Source organism: Zosterops lateralis (genome assembly GCF_965231275.1).
Source record: "Zosterops lateralis genome assembly, chromosome: Z".
Classification (NCBI taxonomy): domain Eukaryota; kingdom Metazoa; phylum Chordata; class Aves; order Passeriformes; family Zosteropidae; genus Zosterops; species Zosterops lateralis.
Genome location: NC_139800.1, coordinates 7,550,362 through 7,570,113, shown reverse-complemented (window position 1 = coordinate 7,570,113; position 19,752 = coordinate 7,550,362). Strand labels below are relative to the sequence as shown.

General features: G+C 36.9%; 1 protein-coding gene across 1 annotated transcript in view; it reads right to left on the bottom strand.

Annotated features, from left to right (window-relative positions):
* JMY (junction mediating and regulatory protein, p53 cofactor) overlaps positions 1-19,752 on the bottom strand; it is a gene marked incomplete at its 5' end in the record, with an annotated part of 62,751 nt that overhangs the window by 18,766 nt on the left and 24,233 nt on the right. The window contains 4 exons of the mRNA XM_083884513.1: positions 1,792-1,979; positions 5,314-5,479; positions 9,530-9,699; positions 11,563-11,713. Of these exons, the coding sequence (XP_083740639.1) occupies positions 1,792-1,979; positions 5,314-5,479; positions 9,530-9,699; positions 11,563-11,713 (675 nt within the window). The remainder of the gene's footprint in view (positions 1-1,791; positions 1,980-5,313; positions 5,480-9,529; positions 9,700-11,562; positions 11,714-19,752) is intronic.

The following is a 19,752-nucleotide window of genomic DNA, read 5'->3' as shown; positions in this document are numbered from 1 at the left end:
AAAATGAGACGAATCTATGAGTTTTGATTTTCAGGTAATTGCTAGAAAGCTTAGTAGGACACTGCTATCCAGCAGTAAGAAGAGAAGCTAAAAAATGGCCATATTCTTTTCTGCCCACCAAGTGCCACACAACAGCACATGACAGACTCTGCCCTTTCTTTTTGCTCAAATAAAGATGATTTATTTTCTCCTGCAAGCTTAAACACGTGTTGTTCTACACTGTGATGTTTCTAGAAGCTAAAACTTAAGTATCTCCCTGCAGCACTCAAGAGCAGAGAATGCTGTGCTGGGCAACGACATAAGTAAGAAAGCTGGAAATAGTTCTGAGAGCAATGTGATGTCCAAGTTCCACATGGAGACATTACCTCAGGTCCTGAAAGCAGCACAGCTTTCACAGCTATCCCAGCACAATGTTTAGGAGACGTAACTGTACCACTCCTGCCTGCAGATGCAGACAAGCAACACCACTGTACACAGCTCTGCATCTTGTCACAGTGCACAACCAGGCATTGCTGCTGCTGCTGCTGCCACAGCCAAAACCAGCTTCTTCAGCTTCAATAAGGTATTCTCTCACAGCATAACCTTGAAACAAATGAGCCACTGAAGGTGACTGGTTCGTTATACAGATATATGGGCATGCTAAAAAATCTCTACTCCTGCTCCAAGGTTTCTTCTTGGCCTGTGAACTCCCGTAAGTTAAGCGAGGAACAGCAGACAGGCTGTTGCTTTTAAACAGGTTTGTCTACTTTGTAAGGTGCCAGCAGTTTCTTTTCATATCCAGGAAAAAATATCATATTATACTGTAGCCTGTGTAAATTAGCGTAACACAACAGATAAGTTCACTTACTTAAAATACTAACAAGGTTCCTGATACTTTTTCTCTTTACAAACCCACGTAAAACAAACACAATGACTAAGCAAGCTACTTCATATAATCAGCTAACAGGAGACCTTTCTTCTAATACTTCATTTGCAGTCTTCTCCATACTGGGTTAACTAGAAACCAGACAGTGGCTGACAAAATACAAAAAATCCAATATATAAAACTTTTCATTTGTTCTGTTATGCTTCAGATTCAGGTACAGAAATAGATACATTAATTATGAAGTGGAGGAAAGACCTGAAGGGCCTTCATAGGGGTCATCTTTCACATAAAGGGACATGACTGGGAACACACAACCAAACTGACCACTCATCCTAATCCAGAATGAGGCCTCAACTGACATTTCTTCAGTTTTACAGTACATAGTATGAGGTGGAATCTATTTTCTAACAAGTACTACAATCATCTCTCTTTAACCTAGATACCACACCTAAAATTACAAATTAAGAATGTAGACTGGATTTCATATAGATCTGCCAAATGCAGAGTATCAACAACACATGACATAAGTTTAAAAGGATAGGTTAAGAGAATGAAAATAGAACTCATTCGTAAAGAACACATTTGCAAATTCTCTTCTGCAAACATACAAAACTACTCTCATAAAAACATTCATTCTAGCATGTACTTCCCACATGAAAGTACTATGACTAGTTAACAGAAATAAGTTTATTTGTTGACTTCAAAGTAACTGAAGGTTCCTTTAAAGCTAGAAGAAAGGTAAACAGAGCCTTAAATATATCAATTTAATAATACATGCTATTTTATTTAATATTCTGCAAAACAACTTTTAGCAAACAATGAATGTAATCCACAAAAATTCTGGGAAACTTGTATCTGAAAGGAAACCTTTTGAAGTTTTATTAAATTTGCTAATTATGTCCAAAAAGAAAACAATTAAACAGTACCTTCTTATTTCTGAGGTAGGCTTTCTTGGCTGAAATACGTCCACGCCTTGCTTCCAGCTGGCGGATTTTTTGTTGTAACTTTTGCAGCTCCTCTTTTTGCAGGTGTACAGATGTTGCCATATCCTCTTTTTCAAGCATGGCTTCCATACTTTCGTAAGTATCATAATACACCACCTCATCTCTCTTCTCTGTTTTAAAGATGTCAGCAATATAAAAACCAAATCGATGGTTTGTATTTGATTAACATTTTGTCTTCCTCAACAACAACTCTCCCACCGAGTTACAAGATTTGATGCAGAATGCCACAGCCCCTTCAGAGGACTAGTACCAAAAATCAATAGGTCAGAGGAAAAGCATTAAACAGCAAGGCACTGCACAGCTTTAAAGTCTTTATGAGGAATAGAAATTAACACCAATGAAGCTCAGCCTGCTATTCAGGCAAGCTCAGAGTATTAAAACACAAATGCAATTCTAATTGTACAGCTATTATGTGTGGCCTAATTTGAACACAATGCCCATGCATGCCTGTCTTTGGGTCTCACAAGAGACCCATGGCATGTAGAAATTTTCTCTGGTCTTCACCATGAAGTTCAGGATAGACAAGACTATCTGAAGTTTTTGGCATGAGATTCATCTGTTACAACCAACTGGTAGTTTCACTTAAGGGGACTTGGACAATGGGACACCAAAAATCCTCTCACAGATTTCTGATGTCCCAGTTACTGGTCCTGGGAAGGAGGAAGGACAATTTCAATGCAATCCTTCAAAGCATTACAGGCCTGAAAAGGAGGTAATTACTAATAGTTTTATCAACACTCATGATTTTTAGCTTCCTGAGTGAAGCATTTGGAATAACACTGAGCTCATCTTTAAATGCTGCCTCTTCTCATCTCTTGCCAAGAAGGAAAGAGTGGTGATTATAAATCCTTGAAGAATGTTGGGATGAAGAAGCAGCAAAGACCTCTTGTTCTTTATTCCACTGGCATACAAAGGAGGATATATTTGTAATAGACCAAGAAGGAAATGCATTACTGCTGTCTGAAACAGGCAGATGCAGCCAGCATGTCTGTCAAGTGTCCACGCCACAGCAACACTGAAATTTCTTACTTCAACTTTATCAATTACTTTCAGAAAGATTTTAATTTCTCCTACTTCAGCTACTTGGATAGCTGAGGACAGGCATAGGATTTCCCTCAGTACACAGTCCATTTTAAAAGCTGTTGTCACTTCATATTATTTGTGTGTACAGCCTCTGCTGCAACCAGAATTCTGACTGCCATGCTAATTTCAGCTCAGTAGAAGTCATGGCAGGACCAGACAATCAAGCACAGCAAGATATTCACCTTAAAATAAAAGCTAATAAAACATACCAAACAGTTTCTTTACTTCAGCACTCAGTTTAAAAAATAAAAACCCTGTAAAGCTTCATCAATCTGTAAAAACTGCCAAGCCACTAGAACTCCCTTTGAGAGAGCACTGAGTAAGATGAAGACTCATGGCTGACAATTACATTTTTACCACATAGTTACAGAATGGGAGAATTTACATCTGAATATTGCTTCAGAAGTCTTTCATGCAAAGTTAAAGATAGAAATATAAAAGTTCACCCATTACAAAATCATTTTTACAAGAATTTACTCATACTTGGTACAAATAAGATAAAACCCTTGTAAATTCTACCTTGTAAAGTCATGTTTTTTGAATTTCAACGCTTAATGACAGTGAAAAACTACTAGTGCTGCTCATAATATAACAATCTATTATCACTTGATCCTTTTCAGATCCTTTGCTGAATTTGTAAAGATTTTTATCTAGGTGTTATTGGCAACCAACTGCAGTCAATTCAAACCATGCTCTCAAAACATCCATTGAGAACTCTCTGAAGTAGCCCTGCAGAACTAATACAGTCAAAACCAAGAGAAGCAACAGCATCTACTAGGCTTACACACATCAATTTCAAATCATACAGATATGCAAAATCAAAGTCTGTTACTTTACTATCAGTACTCTTTAAAAATAAAGTGTAACAGACCATGCTTTTCTTTTGACATGATAGGAAACAACACATATTAAAAGACCACTAAATGTTTTAGATGCTCGAATTCAGATTTGGTGCTGAATACTCTCAAACATATGTAGTCATTTCCACATCATATTATTTTTCACATTAATTCTTCTATCCATCTAAGGGCAGTCTGAGAAGTTAATTTCATGTGTTGAACAATTCCCACACATTTAGGAACTGTATTTTTCATTCTCTGTCCTATGGAATAGTTTAGTATTTTTTATTAAAAAATATCTTACAAATTCAAAATAGCAAAGGAAGCCAGAACAGTGAACTATTTTGTTGCCATGAGGGAAGGAACATGGTGATGGTTTAGCTGACTGAGGGTTTTATCTTGCATTAAGTTGAAGGTTGAGGGCTTTTTTGAGATTTCTGGAGAAAACATTAAGGACAAATTGTGACTTTTTACAGCTTAGTCTCTGACAGCCCAGAGGTTTTACTATCACTACGCCCAAGACAAAGGATTTTGATACACATTTCTTCTTGGTCTCCTGTTCAGGGGATTTCTTTCAGTTCATAAGTAAGTAGACCATAACCAAGTCTTCAGCACCAAAACTACATGCCCAAAATCTATCTACCTCAAAACCACTAAGTGGTGCTCCACAAAAGAATCCAATCAAAGCTGCCACATGTCTGTAAGTCATTTACAAAGCTTACAATCCTTGTGTTACAAACATACAGTTACAATTGTTTCCACCACAAGCCATATAAGGTGGAGATTGATGTTAAAGTGAGACAAATCTGTGATATTTATATTTTCTCCTTTTCCAGCAGCTATTCACAATACAATCCAGCTTCTAATCTCTCGTAGGAGAATTTTCTATCCTTAGCAAAATTTTTTATGCATGCCCTACATGCTAAAAACAGTAAAACGAAGCTTGCTTAAATACAAATGTTAAAGATAAAAATGTCTAAAGGATAGAACTGGATTGAAAAATGCTCTGTGATTTAGAGGTACTGTTTTCCACAGTTTTTAAGCACATGAGGGTAGTGTTACATAGGATAGTTCTGGAAGCATAAGGTTTGCATTGATGTTCTAAATCTGAAATAACAATATGAGCTTTAAGTGTACCAAAGGAATCCAATTTGCAGATTTAGCTTTTGAAAACCAATCACTTTCAAGAAATGAGTAATATCAATGTGTATTGAGTATTTTTAGTTAGACAAGTCTGGTAATTAAGACATTTCCTCCTCCCTGATCTTAGTTCTTCAAACCTTATACAGTTTGCGGATCTTATATGCAAACTTCCAAACAGAGGCAATGAGAACCATACCAGAACTTCTGTATGTGTATGTATATGCCTTATAAACAGGTGTAAATTTTAATTTAATGGTACTTTTGCAGTTCTTCACATAGCAAAGAACCTGTTCTCATTTTACTCCCACAGGCTTCCTTGGACTCTTAGGAAGAAAATTATCTTTCACAGATTATGTATTAATTTAAATAAATAAAGCACCTGACATCAATCTTCTGATGCTCTCAAGCTGTGCTGTCAGGAGCAGCTCTTCACATTTCAAGATCTCAAACTGCACTTCATATAACTGAAGCTGTAGATCATAGTAATCAGCTTCTAAGTGGTCCAAATGGGCTAAGGCTTCTGTACCACCTTTCAGGCTCTGCATCTAAATAAAAAGAGAAAACAACAAACAAACAAACAAAAACCATACAACTCCAGGATAATGATGAAAACAAAACCACAGATTTTTTGATTACAGCTAGATACTGTCTTGTACAGTAAATGTAACATGTTAAAAATGAACACCATCAAGTCCCTAAGATACATTATGATCTGACACACACTTTAAGATGCCTTTAATATCTGAATTTTCTCTATATGCGTGAAATAAATCCATGGCATTGAATTACACTTTGCAATGGTCAAGTGTCAAGTCAGACAGTGCATGGTGTGAAACATCCCTCAAACTCTTTTACTCTACCACTTGATTCTCTGAAGGTACATAATTAAATCAGAATTCTCCTATCTTCAATCCCAAAAACCTAAAAGTAGGCATCTAAAAAGCTAGAGTTATAACTTGTAAAAGCAGAACTGAGGAAAAAATGAAAAAGGATGTGGAAACAGAGATAAATACATGCATCATCTTGTAATGACAACTTGGATGTTCCTCTCTTTCTGGAGTTTTTCACAGGAGAATAAACACATAGATTAAAAATATATATTTCAGTATTCACTTGTATTATATGTTTGAATAGAAAAGTAACACACAACCAAAGCAAACTGCAGCCATTTGCTTTCATTCAGCCAAACAAGAATTATCTGCTCAATACTGTCAGCCATTCAGGTTACATTTTAAAAATACCAGCACATAAGTGAATCTCGTGTGCTCAGTTTGGAGGGAATTCATGCACCTCTAAAACCTGCATGCACAAGAGTTAGGGCCACATCCAAATTCTTCATCTGCTCAAAATATGTCTATCTGATAGTTTCTGGATACTGGATTAAAGTAATGGTAAATTTTAACAGAGATTTGTGATGTGTCCACCCTATTATTCAGACAAAGTGTCTGGTTTCATATTACAGACAGTCAGTCATTTGAAAGGGATGTCAACTAAGCAAAGATACAGGATGTCTCTAGCTATACATTTAAAAAATATTTGCTACCATGTTCTCTACATTATGGTGTTATCTTCTGTAAAACTGAATCTGTAATGAACAGCCACAAATGGGTTCCTTGAGTTTTATTTATCATACATATTTAAATACGACTATACTAAGCTAGAAAGGTATGTGTACTGAATTAAACCAACGATCCATTTTACTCAATACCCTGTTTCAGGAAAAAGCTGTTAACTGCAAAAATCCAGGAAGATGAAACATAACAGGCAGTGAGTGCAATGAGAGCTTCTCAGAATGATTCACCAGCTTCTAGCACACCCTGTAGCATAACTTAAACCACACTGCTGCCTCTTATACTCCTATAAAAACCAGACTTACTGAGCTTAATTCATAAATTTTTCCTATCCCCTTTTTTTTAAACATGTATGTTTTAGCCCCTGCATCAGGATCTATTGACAGGAATTTCACAGCTCAATTAAATGCAAATAGTTTTGTGTACCACACTTATTTCCATATAAGACAGCCAGAAAGAAGATCTGTAAATCAATTCTTGTAACTTCTCTTTTAAATTTCTTCTGCTATATTTTGTAATTTTGTATACATCTTTTGTATTTCAACTATTAGTCTGAAAACTCCAGTAAGTCCTTAAGAGAACACCAGAAACCTTACAATCATTAATGTATCATGTATATACTCGAGTCCAGTGTTACACAAAAATGTCTTGTTATGCCATTTTATTACTGTGCATCTATATTAAGTTACTAATTTGACCAGAAGAGTAAATGACATAATGATCACATAACTGGAGTGAACTTCAGGCTACTTTTCAAACACAAAAGGACTGCGCTCTCTTGAACTCTCCAGTTTTTCCATATAAGAGGGATAATGTTTATTGTTCAGGCAGGATATTAGCATTTTTAAAGGGATTTGGCATTTTTCAAGGATTTCCTCACTGTAAAAATGCAGCAAAATTTACTGAGTTTGGGGGTGAGGGAAGTAGTGTGGAAAATGTTTGTTTGCTTTTTAAATTAAGGTAGTGTCAAACATGACCACACTTAAGAACTTCCCTTTTTCCATGAACTGTGAAATTGACTCAAACCTTCACTATTTTTTTTCTTAGAAACAAATGTTCCCAAATTTAAATCCAAATGTGAGGGAGCAAGTGAGCAGCCACATAGGTCTTGGTTGCTGGCTGGGGTTAAAATATCACAGTGGTGGAACAAAAAACCTAAACCAGGGAGATCCAAGTTCAATTTCCTGTAATGCCACAACTTTCTTAACACAAACATTAACAAAAGCAAACAGTTTAATCTCTACAGCCTTTGTTGTTGCAATCACACAAATCAGAGAGTGGTTTGAGTTGGAAGGGACTTGAAATCTTATCAAGTTCCAAGCCCTCCACCATGGACAGGGACACCTTTCACTAGACCAGGCTGCTCAGAACTCCATCCAACCTGGCCTTGAACACTTCTCAGGATGTTGATCCACAGCTTCTCTGGGCACCCTGTTCCAGTGCTGCTCCCTCAAAGTAAAGAATTTCTTCCTAATACATAATTTAAACCCATCCACTTTAGGTTTAAAGCCATTTCTCCTATCCTTACTACACTATACCTTCATTAAAAATTTCTTTTCGAAGACTAAATGTTTAAAAATCCATGGACAACCTGCTGAATACCAACACTGTCCTCAAAAAAAGTCATATCATGTCTTTGTTCTGAATTTTCATTTTTTTTCCCCAGCTAAAATCATGATACATTAATTTCTTGAGCTTTTTAGTCTCTTCAAACAAATACCCTGTTTTTATCTTCTAGAATATAGTAGCTAAATCGTTTGCTAGGAGGTATTTCAGTTCTACATCTTGTGATACACCATCCCAAAGCACCATGCCCATTAGATGTTCTTTATTTCTCTGTCCCCAAAAGCCCCACACTCACAGCTCAGCACTTTCATCCCGATGTATACTACCACGAATCTTTCCTTTTTCTGTGCAGCCCCTAATAGTTCAGCATATCAGGCCAAACACTCACTCATTTACCAGACTGAGATCTCATTCAACAAAAATTCACAGGTCTCTACAGGGAGAAAAATAAGATGTGCAATGAAAAGATGATACACATTTACTCTAAGTGAAAATACTCAATATACTTCCAATTAGTACTACTGGATTGTTTCATCAATTCTTGGCTAAGGATGACAACAGCCTGACAAACTCAGGTTTTCAGACAACTCTTGATTTCCAAATCTAAATAGCACTGAAATGCAGTAAACCTATTTTTGTGCTCTGGGTCTTGCATGTACTCTCTCTTCCCTGCAGATCAAGCTGTCTTCTACAGAAGCTCCTAAAATAGACACATAGTCTATCGGCCTTACAAACCTACCAGCCTTTGCAGTGCTAAAGTCGTGAGCTCTCTGGATAACCTTTTCATAACAGCACCATCAGTTTAGCCAGATTTTGCTGAAATGTTTGGAAAGTTCTCCTAAAACAATCACTTAATTGCTAGAACACACATTAACATTATGACGGAAAGCTTTTCGCACCAAATGTCCATATGATAAAAAAGTTTAAAAGAGAATTCAGAGCATTGTTACTTTTTAAGAGTTGTCATAAAACCCAATAAGTATGGAATTTTTTTCCTGCTAAGGCATTTAAGCAGAGTTTCATCCATGAACTCTTTCCTCAGGAAAACTGTAGCTAGCACAGCCCCTCTGGGAGATTGCATTAGTAATTAAGGTAAGCAGAGAAAGAGAGTGCAACACAACTGTCCAGCTACCCATTTATTTACTAATGGTCAGACACCTTCCATCTGGAATGTCAGAGCTATTCTGAAAAGTTGGTCATGCCTCTGAGAGCTAAACTGCAGAGATTACATAGCAGCCAATTTCTGTCCTATCCTTTCACTACATTTTACTCATCCCAGAGGACAGCTGTGAACATTAACAGCAAAAACTGTCTTTCTGGCTGACTAACCAAGAAAAAGTGAACAGAAAACATATATAAGTGGCACAAAACTCAACACACCTACATTGCAACATCATTTGTCTAACACTGCTTCTTTCTATACGCTTTAATGATCTACTTACTGGCATGAGAACTTACCTCCTCTTTCAGTGCATGTTTCTTCTGCTCCAAACAGATTTCTTTAGCACGCATCAACTGCAAAGTCTCCTTAGAAACTGCATACTGAAGCTTTTCCATACGTTCCACTGCCGCTGCCCATGCTGCCTTACCAAATTTCTTCTGGTCCGCTCGCATTCGATCATACACAGCTATGGAAAGGAAAAAAACGAACAGGCATCTTACTTGTCTACTCTTCAGACCACTAGGAATCCTGCTGCAAAGAAAATGCACACATTTGTACTTAATAAAATCTCATTAATACAACTATTTGGTCTTGAACTGCATCCCAAATTTTCCCCACTTCTGTGACCACCAATTATCAGTTCCTAAAGTCTCTAGCTTACCTTAATAACGTTTATAGTACAGTTATAAATTTAAATAAATCTGAAGAATGAAAAAAATTACTATTTAAAACTAAGATTTCAGCTTAACTTCAAGTGCAATTCTCTAAGAACACTGCATGAAATCCAAACAACATCTATCTTTTACCTCAAAATGCAAGAGTCCCTTGCCTGATTCAGATTTACTGTTCTTGGCCCCCAGATAACACCTAGGTGGACACATACAAGATTCTCACCATTGTTAATATATAGGTCATGTGACACTGTACTTAGCTCTGCAAAGCAAAAGCCACAAAAGTCATGGAATCAAAAGGGTGGCATTCAGTCAAAACATGCTATCTCATGCTGTTCTTAGGTAATAAGAAACACCTTTATATTCTCATATGTTTTTCCTCTGCCATCTGTTAATATTTGGGTATGTAACACTACCCTATGACCAGCAGGAGGGCAAGAAAAACCCCAAACACAAAAACCAGGCAAAATAACCTGTATATTAAACAGCTATGGTTGTAATCAGCCTTCAGCTGTGTCACTTTCCACTGGTTTTCCCCCAAATCCTTACTGCTGTACATAAAAACTCATGTGAACAAAAACAATAAGTAAATGTCTATAAAAAGGCCTTATCAACTAGTAGTGCGTCTTACTGGCTGCCTTTGTCATACTAGAAAAGGAGTGAAGCTGATTAGTGCACTTAGAATTTGCTCTAATTAAATTTATTCCAACATGCTTCAACCTATAAAGTTGCCCAGTCAGAATAAGGGTGACTTAATGTGAAATTTCACATTATCTTCAAGCTGGGCTGTCACTGAACAGAGTAAATTTGTGGTGCCTGCATCTCTTGAGTCAGAGGTAGCAGTCGTGTACAGAGATGACAAGAAACTAACCAGTCAAAAAAGGATTTCTCCTGTGGGTCTAGCTAGCACAGTCACTACCACCAAGGCAAAGAAAGAAACAGGGACCTGCAGTCAAGCAGGGGAGGACACCAGGACAAAAACAGGACAGCTATTCTGCCAACAGCAAACAGCCAGTGAACTAGAAAAAGGTCTGTTTACCCTATTAAACTGGTTATCTGATTTAAAATGGTAAAAGGATGAGAGCATGGGTGTACATACCAAGTCATTTGACCTTGCTTTCCTGCACCAGTTTTTACTAAGACCATCACATTTTTCAAACACAGAAAAGCCAAGGTTATATCCATGAAGGCTTCTGAACAACAGAGCAGCTTTCACTGAGTAGGTAAACTGAGCTGTTCCTTAATCTTTAGAGCTATGAAAAAAATTACTGTAAGGCAAGGAAAACTAGAAAAGGAAATTGAGTGGAAGACAATTAACACTTACTATGGGGGTCTGTCACATCCAGGACAGAAAACAGAATCCACCAGGGACTCTATGCTTCCTACATCCTTTGCAAATACAGAATACCACTAATACAATTACGTTGAGAAAGTGGCTGTAAAACTTCTGCCTAAAATTTCTATTCTGTCCACCTCTGATGATGTTCTGAAAAGGTTTACAGGTGAAAGATTCAAATACAAGAAAAAACAAATAGGAATGACAACTGCATTTTCCTCATGAAGGATTGATGAAAAAACTCACAGTACAACACAGAACATGGTAATCACTAAATAATTTAATTTTTTACATGATGAATAGCATGACAGGAAATAACTACCTTTTTGTGTTTTAGCTGTTATTTCAAAATATTTAACTGTAAGATCTTGAATAGAAAGCACAGCCATGTGCGCTTTTTTCTGCCAATCAGCATCTTCTTTTTGCAGACTCTCAATTCTTCTGGGGCCTAGGTAGTCATTCTCTATTGAGATCTGAAAATAAATCAGCCCATAATTAAAAACAATTAATTGCAGCTATTCTGCCAACAGCAAACAGTTTCAGGGCTAAGAAAGAAAATAAAACAAATAGTATATAAAACTACCACCACAATTTCTATTCAACAAACTCTTTGGAAGCACTCCCTCCTCTTGCAACAGTACATCCATCTTCCATAATTACTGGTCTTACTGGACGCATAAAACCCACATATGTAAGTTTGATTTGTCAGCATCTTTTTATTACGTATCTTATTACCTGCAGATTACATGCATGCTTCATGCTTCATCCAGGCTTTCTTCCAGCCTGGACTATTTCATTCTGAAGAAAATAAATGCTCTTCAACCAGAATGAAGTTGGTAACCAGGGTTGTGCTGGGGTATCGATTTTAGAAGCTTTTCTTTGCTATAGATGACTTTAAAAAGTAAATTTTCCTAGTGCCTGGGAGCTCAAACATCCTTTCATTCCCAAGATCAAGGCCATTTCACTCTGAGCTCACAGCTCTCTGAAGCCAGTAAAAGATTTGGACTTTGTTCTACAATTAATAAAAACAGCTTTCTCTCCCAAATCTGAGAATTTTTACAAACCTGTCACACTAAAACAACCGACTACATATTTTATATATCTTATCTTTAAAAATCTAAGCCTGCTCATGCAATACCAAAGTATTAATTTTTAATATTTTTCGTATCTATCAGTCAAGAAGACACCTTACTAGTGTAGGCAAAGCTGAACAAAACCAAAAGTGCTCATAACCTTGTAAGTCTCTGAATATTTCAATATCTCTCAATATTTCAATGAAGTTCTAATGCCTCAAGTATTAATCTTGATATCACAAAGCTTCAGTTTGGTCTAAATAGCCATTCCACTCTATAGTTCAATTGCAAATGAAAGGTTTTCAAGTGACTGTTCAGGACCCACTTCAGATATCCACTTGTCTCATCTCTTAGATGGACGATTTTTACAAGTGAAAACAAATAGATGCCTTTTAAACACTTGTTAATTTCCTGAAAAACCCTTAGAGGACATTAATGAGGTATTTGAATCTATTTCTTATATATTTCCAAGACACTTAGAAAGGCAACAGATGAAGCATAATGTAGACAAGTTTTAAGTGAGTAACACTTTTTTTCTAGATACATTGTAACATGTCACTATGGAGGATGTATGTACCACGTTTCCCACAGGCAATACTCAGGAGAGGACAGACAGGTTTCCAAAAAAATACTGAACTGTAGATTCATATATATACACACCAGTGAATTACACACCAGTGAAATTAATACTTTCCATTTACAGAGAACTCTGAAACAGCAAATTCATTTGTGAAGCTGGATAAAAACCAACACTGTTAAAAGTCTTCCTTTTCTGCTCCTTGGTACAGATGAGGTAACTTGACACTGAATTGACACAGGATCACTGAGTAATTTGAGTAACATTCTTATTAGGCATGAGTTCTAGCAGAGTAAGCCTCAAAGTAACGTTTTTTCATAAAGTTTTGTCTGCCAAAACATTATTCACACATGGTTTGTGTGAACTCTTTCACACAAGCTAAAGAGTTTTAATGATTCCATAACATAATTGTATCTTTGTTCCCTAGGGCAAGTATTTACAAGTAACAAAAAAAGGGAAGCATCTTTTCGTTATCCACAATCCCAAATATTCATCCATATATCATCATTCGCTCTAAAGGTACTCATACAGCAAAACAAGAGAAAACTCAAGAAGCTTTGGCTTTAGCAACTGCATGAACAAGAGAAGATCAACAACGTGCCTTCAGGCTGCAGGAACAGTGGGATGCTTAACAGAATTGTGAAAGGAGCCCCAGAAAGATAAAAAGAATAGAAACATTTCCGTTACATCGTTTGACCTGCCTTCGTGCTTGACCACACTTACACATCTAACCAGATAGCCAAACTTCTAAAGCAGGGGTTTTAATTGTCTTGCAGTATAATTAAAAAATCAAAGGTACAGCTAATGTTCATGTTAGGACTTTGCAGTCCAAGGCTTCAATAATGGACACACACACAATGTTAACTTTCTGGCTCTGATGACACAAAATAATAGAGGATGGATGTGCTGGTTTTGGCTGGATTAATATTCTTCATATGAGCTGGTATGGGCTCTGTTATGGAATTGCAAACAGGGATATTTTATACAGGGATATTTTAGCTATTGCTAAGCAGTGCCGACAACAGAGCCAAGGCCTTTTCTGCTTCTCACCCCACTCCACTGGTGAGGAGACAGGGGGTTCACAAGAAGTTGGAAAGGGACACAGGTGGGAAGGCTGACCCAACTGACCAACAGAGACATTCCATACCATAAACCTCTGTGCCCAGCAATCAAACTGCGGGAAGTGGGTTATGTTCAGAGCGATGGATGTTTGTCTAAGTCGCTGTTATTCTCCTCCCTTGGAGATAGCTGAACACCTGCTTTCCCATGGGAATCAGTGAACAAATTCCTTGTTTTGCTTTGCTTCACATGCACAGCTTTTGCTTTGTCTGATAAACTGTCTTTATCTCAACTCACGTGTTTTCTCACTTTTACTCTTCTGACTCTCTTCCCACCATCCCACTGAGCTAGAGAGAACAAGCAGCCCTATGGGGCTCAGCTGATGGTCACAGGTAAACTGTGACAAGGAATGAGACTCTCATTATAAAGGCAGCATCCAACCTAAAGGTGAAGACAGAATGTAGGTGCCAGCGGGGAGCTGTCTTTCACAGGTTAAATATCCCACATGCTTTCTTAATAAAGTTGAATAGCTAGAAGCTGAGGATGAACATTAAACTGAAAAGCTTATGCCCTTCACTTCTGAAGCTGCTGGACCAGACTACCACAGCCACAGCCTCCCCACAGCTATGCCAGCCTGAGAGAATTGAGGTTCAAGGTGACAAATTCCAAAGGAGAAAGTTCAAGAACAAGCTTCCAGGCTGGAGTAACAACCCTCAGTCACAGAGATCTTTGTTACTCTTTGGATATGCGAAAGACAGTATCAAATTTTGGGAAAAGCAGACTTGTCAGAAGGAGACTCCAGAATGGTATTCAATGGATACAGTCTGCACTGCCTCCTTGAAGACAGCTCCCACCTGTGTTTCCATTAGGTCAATGACTTTCTGAGTGGCAGCAAACTTTAGGAGTCCCCTTGGTGCCTCAGATCTAGCTGGCTGCTGCTCCCTGCTTCTCACTTCAGGTTTGTGATGCTCCTGCTCAAGCTGGCTTTGCTGGGTTTGCCTGACATACATGCCCTGCAGCCTCTGAGAGTCACTCCAGTGACCTAAAGGTGCTCCAATGCTCCCTGTGGGAAAACCAATCTCTTCCCATCCAGCCACTTCATTCCACCTGATTCCATTTCTCCATCAAAAAAACTAAAAAAGGAAAAATAGTTATTAAAAAGAAACAATCAAAAAGCCACAGTATAAAAAGAAAATACTGACTGCAACCTTTCCAAAGGTAATTACAGTTGTTCTTTATCATCAGAACCAAATAACTATGACAAACTAGAAGACAGAGGGCTAACAAAAAGCCACTTCTGACCATGGACCTGGCACGCTTTGGGAAAACACATTAAAAAGAGAATTCTGTGAAGGCAAATACTGACAGCACCAACAACTTAGAAGAATTACCAGTTCTCAAGTGCAATCCTGCTAGAGAATTACTATAATCTACCGGTCATTAATTAAATTTATGCTTGTCATCCTTTCAGGGCAGGACAGACAATCTCCAGAGAAAACCAGAGATGAACAACTGAGACACAGGGGTGAAATTTATATGGTCCCCCTTGCCAAATAGCTGTCTGGGCATTATATCTCAGTCTGACGAAGTGCCACCAGAGCATATCTATTCAAATATACTGTAATATTCAATTTAAATAATATAATGGTGGTACATTCATATACAAGATAGAAATTATTTATAGCATCTGTTATCATAGGAGATAGAAAGTAAGCCCATGGGGCAAAATAGATATCTTAAATGAAGACCACAGCTGTAATAGGGGGAAAGGTGAGGAAGTAAAGATAAGGAACACGCCTCTGGAGCTTGCAGCTTATGAAAAGGCAGGTTTCCTCCCCAGCTGCAAACACCTCCATGACAGAAGTGACCACTCCCTTATTTTGTCCTAGCTAAGAATTTAAAAATGAAAAGGGAGTAGCCATGGAACATTAAATATCAACATGAACAGGCTTGTGAGTTTTGAAAACGTTGTTTTCTATATTCTCTTCAATAATTAATCACCCTGATGTAAGACAACAACTCTCATTATGGAATTAAAGGAAGCTCTTATGTGTGCTTCTGCATTCCATTATTGTTTGCAATATATGCATAACCTCCTTATGCTTTATTTTGCTCACCTTTATGATGCAAGCATCTTCAGTTTTTATAGCTCATAAAAGAGTAGATGTCATTTTAGAGACTAAACAAGTAATTTGTAAATTACTATTGTCCATGCTAGATATGACTAAAACAGGGCAAAGGATAATTAAAAAGTGCTGTCATCTAATGACACTTCTTGTAAACTTGTGTATCTAGTTTTGATTTAAAAATATTTTTGGTTTAAAATTAAGAAACTCAAATGTAGTTCAAGTTTCTTTTTAACCTAAAAGGCTGTTTTCGTTACCCAACATTTTTTCAAAGTGAGCTTTTGGCTGGAATTGCTCATTGGCACTCAAAAGTTTTGGAGAAAGCCTGGTCTAAACAGAAAAACCTCTCATCTCACAATTAGATCAGAAGCCAAATCTAGTTTCTCTTCTACTCATCATTTTCTCAATAAAAATATTTCAGGTACTCTTCCTTTAAAAATCCTATATTCTCCTTGAGAGGAATCCAAGCTTCACGGTAAAAATTTGCTATGATTTTTTTTTTCCTCCGATGATGAAACTTGCTTTTGTAGACTTTCATGCTTTACAAGTTTTACTTCAAATGATGCTTTGAAGCTAAGAAAATTATGACAGCCTTCACAGAAGTGGCTGTCGCAAAACACAGAAGAAGGGATAGAAACAGCAGAAGCCATTAACTTCAACACATCACACAAGCACCTATTTTCATCAGCAATTGCTTCAGACTAATGGAACATAAAAGAACACATTTCAACACTGTATTGATATGTTTCTGAAGGAGAACAAATGAATTCTTCAGAGAAAACAAACTGAAAGGAGGTTCCTAAACCAGCCCATAAGCAACTGAGGATGGATCAACAGAGGCGATGCTGTACTGGAAACATCTTTCTCTGCAACAGTTTGCGAATTATGGTTACGTTCTAAAGAGACTAAAGTAAACTTATTGAGAGAAAATATGAGCAACAGGTTTGAAATGATGGGATACACACAGATTACACATATACTAAGTGAAGGTCTTTAATACTTTACTTTTTTTTTTTTTCTGAAGAATGGACAAGACTGACAGAAATAAGACTTGGCCCAGGCCATGTAATAACTTGGGCAGGGAAATGTCACATCCCTCCAGCTCCCTTTGTTATCCTTCTCTTGGATGGACTTGTAACAGGCAGAAAAGTAGAAAAATGTGAGACATACCAGCAGGTCAGTTAATTATAAGAACAACAACAAAAAAAAGTAAGCTGAGTGAGTAGTGCAGATGACAGTGGCAAAACACAAAATGGAAATGGCTTTATACATAAAAGCATGTTTCAGATCAAAGGCTCAGCTATCTGCATTCTCCAAGAGGTCAAACAAGCAATTCCAACCACAGCCTGCTACACATAGTAGCCAGAAAACAGGCATTTCAGCTTCATCTAGTAAGAGCCTTCTCAAAGTTAGTCTTACTAACTTTTGTTGTTGTTTTTAATTTAACTGTGCTCCCAGCTGTTACCACAAACCAAGCACTATTTCCCCAAATACATTTTAATTCTGTACATGTACCCCTAAATATATTTAGGGAAAGCATTCAGCTTTAAAAAGGGCCTCACAGTTTAACTAGTTTTATCCTAACAAATATGGACACAGACTTCAATGTTAATGCATAAAAACCCATTTAATTTGCATGGTCTAGATTCCTCAAAATATCTGGCACCTGGGACTAAAATACAAACTACAGGAGTTTTGATTATCTTAAAACATAAAACAACATACACAATTCAGTCAAGACTGTAAAGGAAGCAACAAACTGAAAGGTAACAAGATGTTAGGACACACAGAAAGAAGACTTCATAATGATGTCATTCCACTGCAAAATGCAGTGGTGAATGTTTTTTCCAGAACCATGGAAAATGCTAAAAACTAATAAGTAGTCACAAGAGAAAAATCATATAAGATATAGCTTAGGGCAAGCATTAGAGGAAAGACTGTGTTTATTTAACTGGTGTTTTTTCTCCAGACACAGAAGAATTTATGTAAAGAGTGTTAAAAACACTAAGTTACAGTATTCTGTACTGGCAATTGACAGAATTAAAGCTAAACAGTGTGCCCTGCATTAAGCCTTCCTTATTTATTCATCTGTATAGCATAAAACATTTCTATACATTTCACTTCTATACATTATATTTACTGAGATCTAGACTAAAAAAGAGTTCAACTTCAAATAGAGAGCTTTTATTTTTTAAAAAACGTATTTTTAAGAAGACACTATTCTACTAGCTATTTGAAAATGTTGTTTAAGCCAAGTTAACTCAAAGGCAAGTGGGCTTGAGTGTTTCCAGACATTCTAGATTCTGTTAGTGCATGAAAATAACTGGATGTATTTTTAAATCTTCAGTTAAAAAAACTTAATATATACAATAGACAAAATGTTCAGCATATCTATCAGGAGTTCACCAAAATATGGTTGACAATTTTTATATACAGATATACTGAAACAAAGAGAAATAGTGACACAAGTATTAGCCAGAAGAAATCAGATTAAAGACATATAAATAGCCATGAACATGGATACCGAAAATAACTGTAACAGGTAGCAAGTAAAGCCCAGTAAGTTTCAGTATGAAGTCAGCAAATATCATAAAAGCTTATAAAAAGGGGCTTTTTTCAGGGCTCTACTGAAAAAGAAGTACAAAACCTACTAGATTTCAAACTATTTAGATATTTAGGCTAAAAACCTTTTTGCAAAATTTAGACTGTCAGCAAACTTTTCAACCTCTGAAGGCCTTTGGGGTCCCTCTCCGTGACCTCCACAGTCTGAACAGCATTGCATCAAAGTCTCCTCAAAGCCTCCTCCTTTTTTCTCTTTCCCTATCTCCAACACTGCAGAGGGAAAAAAAAAAAAAAAAAAAATCATACATTTCTAGGTTTCACCCTCCTTGACTCTAATCCTCAGGGACACATAATTTAGAATTTTCTGCATGTTTACCAGCCTTTCAAAGTTCCATTAAGATGCTTTTTTGAATGGATACACTGATTCAGCATTTTTCTGCACTATTTCCTCCATTATTAGCACTTGCAGAAAAAAGAAAAATTAAGAGAAGGTATGGATACATTGATAACTCAAATTCTGTTACAGGTCACCTAAACTGTTGATTAATCTTAATCATTAACAGACACTGATGACTCCATTTCTGAACACAGTTGGTGTCCACAGTTGAACTGTGGAAATTATTGCCACAGAGCATGTGAAGTGTACTAGGAGTTTGGTTTTGCTTTATTTAAAAGGTTCACTGAAGTGAAACCCCTAGTTTCTATACGTTTTACCCCTTAATATTCATGACTTACAGATCTTTCTCATCTTTGATGAATCACATGCTTTCCAAACTAAAGCAATCCAATTCTTTTACTGTGGTCTAGTACTGAGGATGCTTAATATGGAAACACCCTTATGTTCCATACTGTCACTACTCTGATACTGTGGTACATTTTTGAGAGGAAGAAACTAAGAATGTGACATTTGAGGCGCAAGTATTACCGTGGATGTATACCAAAGTGTAATGTTTTCTATTTGGCACTTGGTTTTTTGATCTCTCTAAGAATTCAATACCTTTTTCTTTGCTCTTTTAAAATGCTGATCAGCAAGTTATTTTCAGCAAACTCAAGTCTTATACCTTTTTTCTCAAGAGTAGTAGTTAGTTAATTGAGGGCATATAAATATGCATATA